Source organism: Lithobates pipiens, unplaced genomic scaffold (genome assembly GCF_037356315.1).
Source record: "Lithobates pipiens isolate NorthernLeopardFrog02 unplaced genomic scaffold, aLitPip1_a1.2 Scaffold_13, whole genome shotgun sequence".
Lineage (NCBI taxonomy): Eukaryota > Metazoa > Chordata > Amphibia > Anura > Ranidae > Lithobates > Lithobates pipiens.
In genome coordinates this window covers 290,158,984-290,178,186 of record NW_027507718.1, presented here as the reverse complement: position 1 = coordinate 290,178,186, position 19,203 = coordinate 290,158,984, and the positions used below count along the sequence as shown (strand labels likewise).

General features: G+C 40.4%; 1 protein-coding gene across 16 annotated transcripts in view; it reads left to right on the top strand.

Annotated features, from left to right (window-relative positions):
• The window catches only part of CAMK2D (calcium/calmodulin dependent protein kinase II delta), a 375,227-nt gene that overhangs the window by 314,480 nt on the left and 41,544 nt on the right, over positions 1 to 19,203 (top strand). For 8 of the 16 annotated variants that reach the window (XM_077476794.1, XM_077476792.1, XM_077476793.1 and 5 more), the window contains 2 exons: positions 23 to 71; positions 13,770 to 13,853. In XM_077476794.1, coding sequence (XP_077332920.1) covers positions 23 to 71; positions 13,770 to 13,853 — 133 coding nt within the window. The remainder of the gene's footprint in view (positions 1 to 22; positions 72 to 13,769; positions 13,854 to 19,203) is intronic. The other 8 variants (XM_077476797.1, XM_077476806.1, XM_077476803.1 and 5 more) reach the window with 1 other exon arrangement.

Here is a 19,203-nt window from a genome sequence, read left to right as displayed (position 1 = left end):
TTGCTTGTTTGCTTTTCTGCAGGAGTCAACAGAGAGTTCAAATACCACCATTGAAGATGAAGATGTAAAAGGTAAGCCACAAATAGAAGGTATAACATCTACTTTACACAAGCAGTAGTACAGAAAAGGTAACCGGAAGTCCGAAATGCATTGCAAAGGTCATGATGTGTGTCCCGTTCATCTTGTTAAAGTAACACTAAACGATATTGTTGTTTTCCAAAAATAATTCACACACATCCACCACTTAATGGTCCTGTAATCAATTTTTATGAAATTGTTTCTTACTGTGTCTTTCTGCCTCCTTGTAATGCCTCCCAAACCTCTCCTTTTCAATGATGTGCAATGCCCCATGCACACTACGCATGCCATAGTCCATCTAGACAGCAAGCAATAGTGGGTGGCTATGTTCTTACATACAGCGGGACCAAGGAGGATGAATGTAGCCACCCTCTACCAAGAAGTCAGATCACAGCAGCAAAAATGAAAAAGAGTATTTGGAGATTCGGAGGAAGCTAAGAGCAATAAATAGTACATCTAGAGTTATAAATAAACAAATATATATATATATATATATATATATATATATATATTTTTTTTTTTTACCACAGTTTGGTGTCACTTTAATTTTGCAGAAGGAAAAGCATTTTCAAAACTTTTCTTACTTCCTTAACAATGCATTTATTAAGGACTAAGAAGCATAACTGCATTAATCAGTATGTCAGTGATTATGAGAGTTCTATTCCACTTATTCCACTAATTTACTCAGCTGCTAATTTCTGTAAATTGGCAAAATGTCTGAAGGCTTGCTGTGGATTTTATGATGTTGTATATGCACTGAATTTGTTATAGCTTGCGAGCCTGCTTGAGTTTAATGCCTTATACATGGCAGTTGCAGCCTTGCTTTTAATACTAACTGCTAGCTTTTTATATTAACACAGTTCTAGCTTTATTTCTTACAATTAGACTACGTTGGATCAGCAAACTAACATTATATTGTTAATATCAGTATTATGTTTTACTAAGCACAAAGTACATGTTCACAAAATGGCATTGGTAATTTTATAAACTTCTGTTCTGATGCCTGTGTCATTTTCCAGCTATTCCAAATAAGCTTTGCTTTTCTGTAGAAAGGTTGTATATTTCTATTTATTATTTCATTTTTTGATGATGTGTCCGGAAAGTTTTTGAAAAATTAAAACAGACAAAATCATACCATTTCATGCAAATAATTTATCATATAAAAACATATCAGAATTAAATGTAACAGTTTACTCACTATTCAGTTTAGTTGGAAGCAAATTAAACAAAAAGGCAAATAGTTATTTGTTATATAGATATTTCAAAATGCAAAGCAATAATTAATGCATACATTAATATTCGTTTTGTGGGTTTGTAAGGAATGACTCAACTAAACAGTATCACAAAGTCTTTATTAGAAAATTAGAAGAAAGGCGGTTTATCCTTAAACTGCGCAGAGGGTTCTTTACTGTAAGAGCGGTTAGGATGTGGAATTCCCTTCCACAGGCGGTGGTTTCAGCGCGGGGGGGCATTGATAATTTAAAAAAATGATTAGATAAGCACCTGAAGAACCACAACATACGGGGATATAGAATGTAATACTGACTTAAAATTACACACATAGGTTGGAAATATATATATATGTAAGAAATAATATATGTAAGAAATATAATCTATTGCAGTCTATGTGCAAGCCTCTGAAGTCTGATCATTTCTTTTCTACAGCAGTTTAGAATGCTTCCACATATAACAATAAAAATGTAGTTTTATTTTATCAACTATCACATAAATCTGTCACTTATTTATTTATTTTTTGTTTTTTGGAAAATAAAAAATGAAAGAGTTTTGGTTGGATCAATTGGAAAACTCATGGAAGACAGTGGTTCTGTAGCCAGGATTAGAGTGTGTTCCCAACACAGATACAACATATGGAACCTTGGTCTCAGTCTCTAACTGGAAATACGCAGGTCCCAAGTTACATATTATTTATCTAACCCTGTTTGCACTCTTGACCATACCGTCTAGAGGGCATTTTTTTTTGCAGACCTTAAGAGAAAACAACATTGGCATTTGCTTGATTGGTTCTGTGTCATGAGAAAGTATTCACAGTGCTTCACTTTTTCCACATTTTGTTATGTTACAGCCTTATTTCAAAATTGATTAGCAATATCCCATAATGACAACGTAAAAGAAGTTTGTTTGACATCTTTGCAAATTTATTTAAAAATAAAAACTGAAAAAAAATCACATGTACATAAGTATTCATAGCCTTTGCGCAATACTTTGTTGAAGTACCTTTAGCACCAATTACATTCTCAAGTCTTTTTGAGTATGATGCTACAAGCTTGGCACACTTATTTTGGGCAATTTCTCCCATTCTTCTTTGCAGGACCTCTCAAGTTCCATCAGGTTGGATGGGGAGCATCAGTGCACAGCCATTTTCAGATCTCTCCAGAGATTTTCCATCGGGTTCAAGTCTGGGCTCTTGCTGGGCCACTCAAGGACATTCACAGAGTTGCCCCGTAGCCACTCCTTTGTTATCTTGGCTGTGTGCTTAGGGTCATTGTCCTGTTGGAAGATGAACCTTCGCCCCACTCTGAGGTCCAAAGCACTCTGAAGTAGGTTTTCATCAAGGATGTATATGTACATTCCTGCATTCATCTTTCCCTTGATCCTGATTAGTCTCTCAGTCCCTGCCACTAAATAAAATATTCCCACAGCATGATGCTTCCACCACCATGCTTCACTGTATGGATGGTATTGGCCGAGTGATGAGTGGTGCATGGTTTCCTTCAGACATGGCACTTGCCATTCAGGCCAAAGAGTTCGATCTTTGTTTCATCAGACCAGAGTTTTTTGTTTCTCATGCTCTAAGAGTCCTTAAGTTGCCTTTTGGCAAACTCCAGTTGGGCTGTCATGTGCCTTTTACTGAGGAGTGGCTTCTGTCTGGCATACAGACCTGATTGGTGGAGTGCTGCAGAGATGGTTGTTCTTTAGGAAGATTCTCCTCTCCTCTCTCCAAAGAGAGACGCTGGAGCTCTGTCCGATTGACCTTCAGTTTCTTGGTCACTTCCTTGACTAAGGCCCTTCTCTCCTGATTGCTCAGTTTGGCCAGGCGGCCCGCTCTAGGAAGAGTCCTGGTCATTCCAAACTTCTTCCATTTACAGATTATGGAGGCCACTGTGCTCATTGGGACCTTCAATGCTGCAGAGATTTTTCTGTACCCTTCCCTAGATCTGTGCCACAATACAATCCTTTTTCGGAGGTCTGCAGACAATTCCTTGAACTTTATGGCTTGGTTTGTGCTCTGACATGCACTGTTAACTGTGGGACCCTATAAAGACAGGTGTGTGCCTTTCCAAATCATGTCCAATCAACTGGATTTACCACAGGTGGACTCCAATCAAGTTGTAGAAACGTATCACGAATGATCAGTGGAAACAGGGTGCACCTGAGCTCAATTTAGGGTGTCATGGCAAAGGCTGTGAATACTTATGTACATGTGATTTTTTATTTTTTAATAAATTTGCAAAGAAAAAAAATTCAAACAAACTTCTTTCACATTGCCATAAGGGGGTATTGTTTGTAGAATTTTTAGGAAAATGATTAATTTAATCCATTTTGGAATAAGGCTGCAACATGACAAAATGTAGAAAAAGTGAAGTGCTGTGAATACTTCCCGGATGCACTGTATATGATATTTTCTTTACCGCAGTACACAAGTAATTCATGGAGAAAAAAATTCCAATTGCTAGAAGAAGACAATAAATGCTTAGCTAGTCTCCCCCAATTCCATTAATTTTTTGGAAAACCAGTTGTGAAAGTAGAGTGTGCAACCAGCAAAATGTGATGCCTTCCTTTATCTTCAGGTCTGCACACATATTGCTATCTACACTGTAAATCCAGACAGCTTAAATGTAATCAAATCAGTGGTTACTCACGCTTGGTTCTGTGCTGACAGCTTGTAAAAACACAGAAAAAGACAAGGTAGAGAGAGGTAAGAGATTATATTTGCATAGCTGCTTTTCCCTCATATTTATTAAAAAGGCTTACATGTTTTACAGTACAGGTGTCCTTAAAGTAGAAAAACAAGAACGCAAAGGCACGTGCTATTTGTACCTTGCACCTATATCACCCCATCTCAACTTTGTTTTTCCTTTAATTAATTTCCAATAAGTTTCAATATGTGCAGTAAGACTGTGGGTTTATTATCTTCTACTCTGTAGAAATTATATCCACTGCCTCTTTTAATATGAAAATCTAACAAAGACATCTAATTTAAAGTACTTAATACTTCCACTATTTAAAAAATGTAGGTGCATTATGTTCTTTAATTGTGCTCATTCTTCCATAGATTTCAAGATCTCCTTATACCTACCAAAGTAAAGCAGTAATTACTTTAAAAGCAATTTTAATAACTGTAATGTGAACTGAAGTTAAACAAGTTCATAAGAAAGTATAAGTAAACCAGTGCAATATTAACTCAATAATACAATCCCATATCATCAGTCCTATTCTTCCTTTATATAGTTCTTTTCATTCTCACAAATTCTTGTGACCCTTAATTCATGTGAGGGCCAAATAAAGCTTTGTATCGCAACCATATTTTTTGCCTTTTATACTAGGATCTTCCCCTCCAGACGTTATATCAAAAAAAGGGGAGAAACAAAACCATATAGTGTAGTATATTTTGTTTTTCTACATATTCGGTGTTCCATAATATGTTTTTGTTTTCTTCATTTTTTTTTAATGTAACTTCTGGAGGGGAAGAGCACAGTGTGAAAGTAAGAAAACATGGACACCTGGATTGCGATAAAAAGCTTTATTTTTCCCTCGCATGCAATAACGGTAACAAGGTTCAGTGAGAAGTTTGTAAAGGAAGAATAGGACTGATGATATGGGACTGTATTATTGAGTTAATATTGTAGTGCTGATTTACCTATTCTTACTGTTGGCATAACCACCCGGAGTGGGCTGAGTAGTTCCAGCTGCTGGGGTAATTGTATAGTTTTACCTTTGAGCTGAATATCAATCTAATATATAGTAATTTCATTTAACAAAACACATTTTTTTTAAACTAAATCTAAGATGAATCTACCAAATTCTGCATCCTACCGCATATTTGAAAAACTCATTCCGTTGCCTCGTTTTTACAATTTTTATAAAAGTCCTTAAAACAAAAACCTTTTTTAAAAAGAATAGAGGAATTTTGGTAAATTTTATTAAATTATGTAACCTTTTAAATTCGTTATTTTTATAACTTGGACAGAAGTCTCATTGTACGAGTAAATATTTACTACTAGGTGATTATTTGCTGCAGTGTATGCAGGTAGTACCGGTAGGAAAGTGTAGCACTAGCTCTGCACTTGTTGAAAATTCTGACAAACTGAAGAAACAGGTCAGCTATGTGTGACCTACTGTAAGTCCATCGGAAAGGGCGCACTCATAGCACAGCACTCAGCACATGTTGCAGTGCATTTTTATAAATTTACTTCAGTGTTATTACTCTGCACTACAGTGCAAAAATGCCACATTGTTGTGTGAACTGAAATCTTAGTACAGGGGGCTACTTGCCTTGTCCTTGGGATGGGAGTGAATTGAGCTCACCTTTCACACCTACTAGCTACAAAGAAGAAATTATTATATATTTATATGCACAATTTTTTTATATTTACATATCGTAAATACATTTTAGATTCAAAATATATTATGTAAAGCATTTAATGAAAAAAAAACAGTGTACATTGTTTTTAGTGTGCATCTAAAGTCTAGAAGAAAATATATTAGTTTAAACAGACCTAGATGCAGTGGCTGCATTCATTTTATTTGAAGGGTTTCATTTGGGTTTTGACTCGGTATTCTTGCAAATAACATGTCTTGCCATAGGGTGCCAACACTAATTTACTGTCTGTGAAGAATGCAGTGTTGTCACCCTAGTACAGGAATTGTGTTAAGACTACAGAACTTCTTCTCGCCTCCTCTCCTCTTCTCCATAACATGGAGGGGGTAGGGAGTGGTCTGTAGTTCACAAAGTGAGCTGGGAACCATTCCTATAAATAATAGTAAACAGGGGCAGAGAGCATTTATGGCAGGATCAACAAGTATTTTATTGTAGTTTTCAAACAAATATAGCAAAATGCTCATTGGTATATATACCAGACCAGAGAGAGCAAATAAGAAGTTAAGTATAGGGTTTAAATATACTGTAATGTTAACCTATTCTGCAAGAAATACATAAGCTTTCCTTTTGTGCAACTGGTCCTAATTTACATGAAGCATATTTGTTCTAAGTCAGTGACGATATCCGTTGATGGTTGAAAAACAGACATCAATGCATCTCTATGGAAAAACGAATGTAAATGGGTGATCATCCATTTAATTCTGCTTCCGTCAACGTCTGTTTTTTGGAACAAATCAAACTGATGACAAACTGATGTAAACTTCATCAGTTTTTTCTTAGAAAAAATGTGACTGAACTGATGAAACCAACAATTCACATGTGTGGGAGGGGGCCTAAGTATTGAGGCCTGAGGCAAACAAATTGAATTTTTAAAATCCATATATTTCTGATATGATGGGAGAGAATGGCACACCAAATGAAGATATTTGATACAAAGTGCAGAAACTCACCAGTAGTAGCCAAACCATCCAGTAACATCTGGTCCCAATGAATGGGGCATTGCCTCCAAAAGCTTGTTGTGCATGCATCTCCAGTTAATAAGGAGACCCCCTGCCTCCAGCCCAAGAAAAGCTTACATATTTCTCTCATGACAATTTTGTTAAATAAAAACATCCCAATAAGAGTTTCTAGAAAAATATATAGGAAGTGGTAAAACAGATGCTGTTTACACAGAACTAATACGATGCTCTTAGAACTATTATTATCCTCTTCAGAAAAAAGTGGGCATATCTGACTGCCGCTTCCCACAAACATTTATACTAATTATTTACAAGGCTGCAGTGTTGTAACTGTGAAGCAAAGTAAAAATCCTTTGGTAGATGAATCACTTCTCAACTTTGCCTATATGCCATCACCCTCACATGAAATCTGTGTTACAATTATGATTTTTAAACCCTGGCCGCACATTGCTGGCACCATTCAGATGAGAAAACAAAATATTTCCAACAGCACTGAAAAACGAATTACACATTACATTTTTTCACACTACTTCAGTTTCAGTTTATTTAGGACATTATGTTTGTTTTAAGTGAACATTTTTTAGAACCTCCATTTCCTGGCATCTCAATTCTGCCACTTAGCCTGAACTCAGGACAAGTTACTTTATATGGACTTTTAACATTTTTCTGTCTAATATTATGTACGAAGAACAGATGTTTTCAAGTAAATACCTTTTTACAGTGAGATATTGGATTTCTTATAAATATGTTTTAACCACTTCAATACAGGGCACTTATACTGCCTCCCTGCCCAGACCAATTTTCAGCTTTCAGTTCTCTCCCACTTTGAATGCCAATTACTCACTCATTCAACACGGTACCCAAACAAAACAGGTACTCAGATGGGCTGGTGACAGGTACTTTGATGTGCTGATGACAGGTACTTTGATGGGCTGGTGACAGGTCCTCTTTATTACTGAGGGGCAATCGGTGTGTGTGTTGGTGTCCATTGTTAGCGGTAACGAACTGTTACCGCAATCTCCTTCTCACACATGATCAGCGTGTGAGGAGGAGAACCCGGTAACAGCAATTTGTTTACATTCTGTGACCAGCTATAATTGGACACAGCCAATCACATGGTAAAGAGCCAATTTCATTTTCATTGGCTCTTTACCACAATCAGGGATGGGCTGTGTAAGGATGACAAGCCTCATCCCCGATCGCCGCTCTGCATACCCCGTGCATGAGGACAGTGCATGTGATCACAGCCGATCACGTGGTAAAGAGAATTTTTTAATGACCCCGAGGGACACGCATCATCCCTGATTGCCATGCGATGGGCCCACAGGAGCGGTGAGAATGGGAGGACGTCATATGACACCCGCCCAGGATGGGAGAGTGTACCTCCCAGCGTCATTTTACCATGGCCCGGTATGGAAGTGGTTAGGGCTCCATGCACACTAGCGTTTTTGTTTTTTTTTAAGCTAGAAAATGCTGGTAATAGCTTTTTGTAGTAGCGTTTTTGAAGCTTTTAGAATCATTAGCCTTTTATTAGCTTATTTTGCTGTTCTTTATACAAAAAAGGGGGAAAAAAGCCCAAAAAACACTATAAGTAGGATTTAGCATTGTTTAGGAGCTCCAAAAATTCTACAAAAACTTTTTTTTCTGCTTGTTGACGCCGAAGCTCAAAAAACGCTAAATAGCCAAAAGTAGTGTTCATGGACACATAGGGTAACACTATTTAGCTTCTAGGAGCAGACAAAAATTCTAATAACAGCTTCTAGGAACTTAAAAAAAAGCCAGTGTGCATGGAGCCTTAGTGACTGTGCACCTGCCAGATAACTTCAGCATATACAGTAATGTGCGACTGCAACCTGGGCACGATTGCTTTAGCAGGGTACAAGAGTGACATTAGGGGTCTAATAGATCTCTGATATCTCCTTAAAGTAAAACTATCCTAAAAATGCTTTAGATTTTATTTAACTGCCCAGGGGACCAAGTGCATGTGGTCTTATTTTGATTTGTGGCAGTATTGTCCTTAAAGTGGTTGTGTACCCCTTTAGCACATTTTTACCTACAAGGCTTACCTGTAGGTAAAATGAATATGTCCTAAACCTGTACAGGATATAGGAGATATTCACATTGCATGCAGCTGCTGACGTCAGCCGCTGACGTGGCCTCTGAAGGTCCGGTGGATGCTGCTGGAAAATCAAAGCTCCTTGCCAGAAATTAGACTCCTGCATACATGCGCGGGAGTGACATCACCATGGCTCCAGCCACTCACATCGCCAGAGCTGCAAACCCGGAAGAAACGCTAAGGAGAAAAGGTCAGCTCCCTCGGCGGTGACCGTGATGCAATGCTGATGCTTCGTTCTAAGGTAAGTATTTCATAATGAGCTAGTATGCGTTGCATACTAGCTCATTATGTCTTTGCCTCACAGGTTGTTTTTTTTGTATTTTTTATTTTTTTCGAGTATACAACAGCTTTGCAATGCACTTCTGTATGCTGGCTGTAGCTCCAACCTCTTTTGAAGCCTAAATTATGTGCATTCATGTGGGGGGAGGTGCAGCCATTACAGAACTTCTCCTACTCTCTAGGCTGAATGATCTGTTACTATCATGAATGAACAATCAGCACTGCTTTGTTGAAGTTCCCTGTAAAGTATCTGCCAATTCCCTGTATGAAGTAAAAGTAATGGCATATACATATAAAGGGCTGCAGCTCTGAATGATCTTTTTACTGTTATGAATGAACAAGCAGTGCTGATCATATATTCATAACAGTGATCGATCACTTAGCACTGTGGCTCTGTGTATCTATTAGCAACTTGATTTTACACATACAAGCTGACCACACAGCTTTGCAGCACTGTGTGAGCTTTCCCTTTTATGATTGAGGCTGGGTTCACACTGCTGCGGGGGGAGATCCGGATGTGATTCGCACCGCAAATCACATACGATCTCCGTAGCGATGCGAGTACAGCCATACAGATAGTATGGCTGAATTCGCATCGCTCCCGCAGCAAACTCGCACGGGACCCTTTTTTTGGTCCGCAACAGAATCGGATCGCATGGGGGTTCACACCATGCGATCCGATTCCTGTGCGAGTCGGCAGATCGCACTGCGATATGTGGACGGATCTGGGGGTGTCATTAACATATCATTGACACTCCCAGCCATCCGCATAGGGCAGTGTGAACTGCCGGCGGGAGGTGTGCGATGCGTTCCCGCATCGCAGCGGTGTGAACCCGGCCTTAACATGTAAAAGTGAAAGATCACTTTAGAGCTGTAGCTGCAGCTGCAAAAATAAAATGTAAACGTAAGAATAAACAAAAAAAAAAGCAAGAAAAGAATAGTAAAAGCAAAGTGTTAATTATGGCTGATTAGGGTAAAGTGTTAATAAGGACCTAAATAGAAATTATTTTAGAATATTTTTTTATTTTAAAAAATATTTTATTTTTTATTTGTTACGTTGCCTTAACTGCTGTGCAGATGACATGCAATGCCTGTGTGATGCGAATTCAGCCATACACATGGTATGTCTGAATTCACATCTCATTCAAACCAAAATCGTGTGTGACTAATTTTTTTCCGCACCAGAATAGGATCACATTGGCCTGTACTCCTCCGCTGCATGCTACACTCAGGACGAACTTACAACTTTTCTCGGTGATGTCCCTTTCCCCTCCCTCGCCCCTTCGCAAAAAGCCCAACTTGAAACTCCTATCACTACTGACTGTATTATGGAAGCCCTGTCGCAACTCCCTATGTCCAAAACCCCCGGCTCTGACGGTTTGCCCCTGGAGTTCTACACACAATTCAGCGAAATTTTAATCCCCCAATTGGCTAAGCTATACTCGCACATATTTGACACCGGCATCCTCCCCAGATCTATGGGTGAAGCCCGCATAGTTCTCATACCCAAACCCGGCAAAGACCCGCAATTACCCGAATCATACCGACCCATATCCCTACTCCAACTAGACGTAAAAATTTTGGCCAAAATTCTCGCCCTACGACTAAACAAAGTGATCCACTCCCTGATACATCCTGACCAGACTGGGTTCATGCCCCAAAGGAATACGGCCTTTAACCTACGGCGGCTTCACATGAACCTCCAGGCCCAGCACACTGATATTGGATCCAGGGTTGTGGTCAGTCTGGACGCCGCTAAGGCGTTTGACTCTGTGGAGTGGCGTTACCTCTGGGAGTGCCTCCGCAGATTTGGAATGGGCCCTAATTTCATTAAGTGGATCCAGCTCCTATATTACGCCCCCACGGCACGTATTCAAGTGAATGGTAGGACTTCCCCCTCTTTTGCCCTTTCCAGGGGGACCCGTCAGGGCTGCCCTATTTCTCCACTGCTATACGCCTTGGCTGTGGAGCCCCTGGCCATAGCCCTTAGGTCTCACCCAGACATTAAGGGTCTTCGTTGTGGTGGTCTGCATGAGGTGATCAGCCTATATGCAGATGATATGCTGTTGTATCTAGCTGACGCTGGTCCCTCATTGCAGACAGCCCTGCGACTCATCACGGCCTTTGGAGCCTTCTCCGGGCTCCAGATTAACTGGTCCAAATCCCAAATACTCCCGCAGGACTTGGGGCCCCCCACCGCTGAACAGGCAGCGCTCCCACTTGCTAGATCTGACTCCATTAAGTATCTCGGCATACACATCTCTAGGTCCCTTTCCGACTATCTCGCCCTTAATGTTGAACCCCTATTTGACGTTCTAAAATCCAAAACTCAAGCCTGGTCCCATCTCCCCCTTGGGGTGATGGGCCGAATAAATTTAGTTAAGATGATTATCCTTCCCAAGCTTCTTTATGTATTCTGGCAGGCACCGCTATACCTCCCTCCCCGCTTATTTAAAGCTATGGAGTCTATCTTCAACACATTCATTTGGGGCTCGACCGTGGCGGGTCCTAAAATGCCCATCAACCCTGGGGGGAGCCGCCCTGCCTGACCTCCTACTCTATTTCATAGCATCTCAACTATCCGATTTTTTTCACTTCAATCAAACGGATAGAGTCCGCTATACCACCCTAGTGTGTTCACAGGCCTCAGGTCCTTTGTTTCACCCTTTCCAGCTGTTGTTCTGTAACTCCCGCCTCCCGCCCCTCCCTAAAGATGGACACCTCCTGCTCTTCCATCATTGTAGAATCTGGCGGCTTACTATGCGCCCTCTCCTCAATCTCACACACCCCTGTGGAACAATTCCGAGCTACCAGAACTGGCCCTTATCCCAGATCCCGGGTTATGGGTGCATAGGGGTGTTGTTTATCTGTCACAGGTGGTCTCTAATGGGGTGGTCAGATCCCTCCAGGCCCTCAAGGATGCCTACGCCCTGCCCAATCACATGCTATTTCGCTATCTCCAACTCCGACACGCGCTCCAAGCCCAGTTTGCTGATCGTATTCCGAGGGTTGAGACGCCAGCAGTGGTTGATCTAGTGCTGGGTGGCGATCATAGGCAGCTGATCTCGTGGCTGTACGCGTATCTTCTATCTCCTACTGCCCTGACCGTGGCCTATCAGGTGCGCTCTCGGTGGGAGGGAGATCTGGGTGCGGTGTCGGATGTGGATTGGGATGAAGCCCTGGCAAACTACAGGCTTATGTCACCTAGGCTCCCGGACCGCCTTACCCACCTCTACATCCTGCACAGGTCCTATCTTACACCTCACCGCATCGCTAAATACAGACCTGATTACGACCCCAATTGTCCCCGCTGTGATTCCCCGAATGCATCCTTTTATCACCTATTGTGGGCCTGCCCGATCATACAGGGATACTGGGCGCAGGTGGTCCGATTTCTTCACGACCGCATGGGCTCCCCGGTGTCTCTGTCCCCTCGACAGTGCATACTGGGGCTCCTCTCTTTACCCGACAGTGAGAAATACCTTAACATTTTTTTTGCAGGAGACCTTGTTTTTGGCCAGGATGCAGATTGCTAGGACGTGGCTGAGAGGGCGCCCCCCCACGTTACAGAAATGGATTAGGGCGATTAATGACACGCTTCCCCTCAAGAAGCTGTTGTACACTCATAGGGGTTGTCCCCATAAATATAACAAAATATGGGACAGATGGTTGGAGAATGCTTCTACCTGCAATGCCGTGACTTAGCTGATCTTTACACTAGATGTCTATATGTCTTTTCCAGGGGCTATCCCCCCCACTTTATACCCTTTAGATTCTTCTGCTGACCACTGCATCGCACATTTCGTGTTGCAAATTTTTCGTATATTTATTGTACCTGTCTGTAAAATGCACAAGTTTGTTTGCGTAGTGCCTGTTGCATTGCGTTTTGGTGATAATATCCTGTCCATTATGCTCAATAAAGTTGTCTTTTTTGGGGAAAAAGAATAGGATCACATTTTGTTGTTCACACCCATGCAGTCCTATTCCTGTTCAAATTCACAGTTCGCACTGTGATATGCGGGCCGATCTGGGGGTGTCAATAACTTTCTATTGACACTCCCCGACGTTCATGTAGGCTAGTGTGAAATGCCTGCAAGTTCTATGGGATGCGGGTACCGACAAGCTGACCTCTTTGAATTTTAGATGAATGAGACTAAGTACATACGAATGTAAAAATGTTACTTTGTTCTGAATGGTTTTTAACAACACTATATCAAACACAGATGGTGCATTTTTTGACAGCTGTAATAGTAATGTTTATATACAGCAACTGTTCATGCTGACTGCAGGAAACATTACTTTATTTTAACTTTCAATAATATAGCATGGGATTAGCACTGACATCTGAACAGAAGGTTTGTTACTTTGTTAATCTTTCTGTCTATGCATTTTAATTCTGCTTGTCATGTTCTTGTTTCATACCTTTGTTTTGTCTTTCATATCATTTGTTCTTTTTCCTTTTCATTCTTGCATGCCTAAAGTACAGACTACACAGTGGAGGGTAGCAGGAAGAGCTTCTTTTCAGCTAATCAGTCTTCCCGCTGCTGCTCCTCCTCTTCTTTGTCTACTGTTCCTTCCTCTTCATCATCTTGCTGGTCACCATCCTTAGAGTGCCCAAGTGGCCGCACCTGCTGCCAGTACCTGCTGAAGATTCTGGTTTCTCTGTACATCTTCATTTTCATTTGTTCATATGTTGTGTTTCTTTCCATCAATTCAGCGGCAAAGTGCACAGAAAACACAAACTCAAAGAGTCACTCGAATGAATCTGAGCCTTTTCAGGGCAACCTTTCATCTGTGCAGTGTAAGTTAAGGAGACAGGAATGTAAGCTGCACTTTGAACAATGCAAAAGACTAAAGTGCTTTACAAGTTGTTGTCTAGGTAAAGATTGAAATAAGTGTACAATGTCAACCTCTGAGTGTGAGAAATAAAGCCTTATTCCAAGTTTTAGCAAACAGTCCTGGATCAAGCTCAGCTAATTACCCGTACTGTGTTCCGGCAGCAGAACTGGGACTTCCACTCCTGGAACAGAATTAGGCTGAGTGTTGCTCCCTTATTCACAGGAAGCTTTATATTGTCTAAATGAACACAAGGCTGAGGTGGAGAGGTGTGTGTCACAATATCCACTTCAGCTAGTTAAAGCAAGCTTTGTATTCATTCATAAAATACGTTTCCTGTAAATGGCTGAGCAGTGCTCAGCCAGACTCTGCTTTCTTCCAGGAGCATGACAGATAGCCTACATTCAATTGCTGGAAAACAGTGCTTTACAACATATGTAGCTGAGGCTACATACAGTTCATACAGCGCTGACAGCCATTATAAGGCGGCACAGTGGTGTAGTGGTTAGCACTCTCACCTAGCAGTAAAAAGGGTTGCTGGTTCGAATCCCAACCACGACACTACCTGCCTGGAGTTTGCATGTTCTCCCTGTGCCCGCGTGGGTTTCCTCCGGGCACTCTGGTTTCCTCCTACACTCCAAAGACATGCAGGTAGGTTAATTGGCTTCTGTCCAAAATTGACCCAAGTATATGAATGGGGACCTTGGATTGTGAGCTCCTTGATGGCAGGGACCTATGTGAGTGTGCAATGTACAGGGATAGTGACAATTGTAGACACTCACTCAGGTTGAACTGGATGGTGTCTTTATTCAACCTTGCTAACTATGTAACTATGTGTTAGTGCAGACATAGTCCATTTGGACCAGCTTGGTCCAAACAAACTATTTAAAGTTCTCTAAATTATGGAGTTAGGCTTTAAGAAATGAGCAGAGTTTTGCAAGAATACCATGCTACTGACTTTAATGAGGAAATCTTCTGATATACTCCTGGAATTGAGTTGATAGACTTTATCGTGGATGTGGCTTGTATAGACCTTTAAAAGCCGCAAGCCTTAGGCCTAAACATTGTGTACATCTCCTTCCTTGGGTATAGTTCCCATTTAAATCTTCATTCTACTCAAAAATTATCAATTTTTCATAGATCTTGCTGACACACTCAGACTAAAAACGTTAAAGGGAGAGCATATTCTTAACCAAAAGTGAAACGTTAGTAAAGGTACTAAAGGCCTTGTTCACACCTATGCATTGTGATAATCCATTACAACAACACATGGAAATGCAACATACACTTATTAATGCATTGTGTTGCTATTCATTTTTAATGACACCCTAACAAACCTGTAGTGCAGCATACCGCAACACATAAAGAAGTAGCACATTACCATGTTTTTAAGTGTGCTGCATTACGAAAAAATGTGCAGATTCATTTTCAAACATTCATACATTCAAACAAATGGGCTGTCTTAAAGTGGTTGTAAAGCCACTATATTATGATGATACAATCCCCTCTGTTAAATAAGGACATGTGCCCCACTGCATGTGTTTTATAAAACTATGCAGGTTTCTACCTGATTTCAGAGCGCCTCTTAGCGCTCATGTGACTGCTTGCCGCTTTCCTCCCCTACTCCCAGCTGGCATCAATGGGAGCTCTCGTCAGCCCAGAGAGGAGAGCAGTTACATGAGCGCCAAGAGGCGCTATGAAATCAGGTAGAAATAGGCATATTTTTTATGAAACACATGTAGTGATGCTCATGTCCTTATTTAACAGAGGGGATTGTATCATCATAATATAGTTTTATTAGCAGCAGGAGGGGAGGGTCAGGCACTGTCACGAGCAGACAGGTGAGGGGGGGGGGGGGGGTAGGAGGTCAGAGGAGAGCTGCAGATAGCTGTCAGGGCCCAATAGCCAGATTAGTTTACAGGGGGAAGGGCAGAACCAAGCAGATCAGCCAAAAGGCAAAGATCACGGCGCAATTGCAAGGCAAGTGCATGGCTCACAATTAATTTTGGCGCAGTCCTATTCACTTACGTGACTTGACAGTTGATGCCACTTTTTAAACTCTGAATGTTAAGTTAAAATTGCCACACTGCAATGCAAAACCTTGCAGCCATAGCACTTTGTACTCTACCAGGCAGTGCCATGTCTGCTTGTAATGTTGCATACACATGACCGGACTTTTCAACGGACTAGGTCTGACGGACTTTCAGCGGAGTTCCAACTGACTTTCCGAACGATCTTGGCCACACACAAGCACACCAAATTCCGACGGATTAGAACATGATGACGTACGACCGGACTAGAATAAGGAAGTTCATAGCCAGTAACCAATAGCTGCCCTAGCGTCGGTTTTCGTCCGTCAGACTAGCATACAGACGAATGGATTTTTCGACCGGACTGGAGTCTGTTGGAAAGATTTGAGACATGTTTTAAATCTAAAGTCTGTCTGATTTTTAGACAGCAAAGGTCTGATGAAGCCCACACACGATCGAATTGTGTGGCGGACTCATTCCTAGTCCGTCTAAGTCCGGCCGTGTGTACGTGGCATAAGTTGTCAGTTGGGGGCATTAAAAATACAGATCATCTGCCTGTTTTTAATGCCATCTGGCTGCCCGTATGAAGGGAGTTTAAAGGCTTTAGTGTAAATAGTTTGGGCACATGTGCACATTAAGTTCCCAGGTCTGCACACTTTCCATGGCAGCCACAAGGCACCCGTACTCCACGGTGGATTTTTCATCTATTTCATAGTATAGAGAATGCAACAGAAGGAGTTGGAAAATCTTTTAGCAGCAGGGATAGTGAGACTTCAAGGTTGGTAGCAAAAGAACCAATAAGTATGTTGCTAGTCAAATCCCTAAGTGTTGGTTCACACTGAGGCAGCACGACTTGCAGCGTGACTGCCTCAGGCAACCTGGAAATGACAGCAGCGGCGACTTGCAAAACAACTTCTCCATAGAAGTCAATGCAAGTCGCCTCAAGTCGCCCCCAAAGTCGTACAGGAACCTTTTTCTAAGTTACAACGGTTCCCATGTACAGAACGGGATGCGACTTGTCAGGTGGCTAAGTCCGCTGACAAGTCGTCCCAGTGTGAACCGGCTCTTAGTGATATAAGAAACTAATTTGTGACTAAACTCATGAAACACTTATTATTGAAATATTGGTCCTTTAAAAATTTTAGGAACTATACATTATGATCAGTTGATTTTAGTATAATTTATATTATTTTGGGAAAAGAATTTCCCTGTGATAATTGTCTAGCTAACTATAATGCAAATGCTTACACAATTACTGAATGTAAAATTGGCTGACCGCATGTATAGAGCTGAAATGTGCGTATTACATTGAAAGTATATCTTTTGCTGCAAATAATTTATACTAAAATATTTTTATTTTTAAACTTTACTAAAGCTAAACATATGTGTGAATATTCATACGAACATTTGTATGAACATTTGTACAAAAATTCTCAGCATATTGGATGAATTTGGGAATTTCATGCAAAAGTAATTTTAAATGTGGTGTCGCAAGCTGTGTAAAGCATAAAGCAACATTTAGTGAATGAAGGTTCTGTTTGACTTTAAAAGAATATGCATAAAAAAAAAAAAATATATATATATATATATATATATATATATATATATACACACACAGCGGGTAAAATAAGTATTGAACATGTCACCATTTTTCTAAGTACTGTATATATTCCTAAAGGTGCTATTGCCATGAAATTGTCACGGTGACAACCCATGCAATCCATACATACAAAGAAACCAAAATAAAGAAAACTAAATTCAGAAATGAAGTTATATGTAATAAAATGGAATGACGCAGGAAAAAAGTATTGAATATGCTAACTCAAATTTATTTAATACCTCGTACAAAATCCTTTGTTGGTAATGACATCTTCAAGACGCCTCCTGTATGGAGAAACTAGTCTGCATTGCTCAGGTGGGATTTTGGCCCATTCTTCCATACAAACAGTCTTCAAATCTTTAAGGTACCGTGGGCCCCTTCTATGAACTCTGATCTTTAGTTCTTTTAATAGATTTTCTATTGGATTCAAGCCCGGTGATTGGTTGGGCCATTCTAGCAGCATTATTTTCTTTCTTTGAAACTAATTGAGAGTTTCCTTGGCTTTGTGTTTGGAATTGTCTTGCTGAAATGTCCACCATTGTTTTGTCTTCATCCTGGTAGATGACAGAAGATTTTTATCAAGAATGTCCTTTTCCTTTCTTCACCCCTTCAACGATATGAAGTTTGCCAGTACAGTATGCTGAAAAACAGCCCCATACCATGATGTTCCCACCTCCAAACTTCACTGTTGGTATGGTGTTTTTTGGTGCAGTGCCATTTGACCTCCAAAGAGTTACATTTTGGTCTCAACTGACCAGACTATATTCTCCCAGTATTTCACAGGCTTGTCTAATTGTTGTGCAGCAAATGTTAAACAAGCTTCGATATGCTTTTTCTTCAGCAATGGAGTCTTGCTTGGTGAGCGTGCATACAGGCTATAGCGGTTGAGTGCATTACTTATTGTTTTCTTTGAAACAAGTGTACCTGCTTATTCCAGGTCTTTCTGAAGCTCTCCACAAGTGATCCTTGGCTCTTGGACAACTCTTCTGATGATTCTGTTCACTCCTCTGTCAGAAATCTTGCAAGGAGCACCTGGTCATGGCCGGTCCTATGGTGCAATGATGTTCTTTCTACTTCTGGATTATGGCCCCAACAGTGCTCACTGGAACATTTAGAAGTTTAGAAATCCTTCTGTAACCAGTGCCATCAGTATGTTTTGCAACAATAAGGATGCAAAAGTTTTGAGAGAGCTCTTTTACCAATCATGAAATGTTTCTTGTGTGATACCTTGTTAATGAGATCCCTTTTTATAGGTCATCAGTTCAGACTGAACCAGCTGATAATAATTTGCACTGACAAGGGGCAGGATTGCTTTCTAATTACTGATAGATTTCAGCTGGTGGCTTGGCTTTCATTGCCTTTTTTGCACCCTCATTGTTTTGGATTCTTTGTGTGTATGGGTTGTTTACCTACCTGTGGTAAAAAATTTCAGGTTTATAGCACCTTTACAAATATATTTATATATAGATATCTATATATCAATATATATTTCCCTTCTGGGCCAATTCGGGCACTTCGCTCCTACATGTAAAAATCATAATTTTCTTTCTAGAAAGTTACTCAGAACTCCCAAACATTTTATATATATATATATATATATATATATATATATATATATATATATATATATATATATACATATATATATATATATATATATATATTTTTTTTTTTTTTTGAAAAGA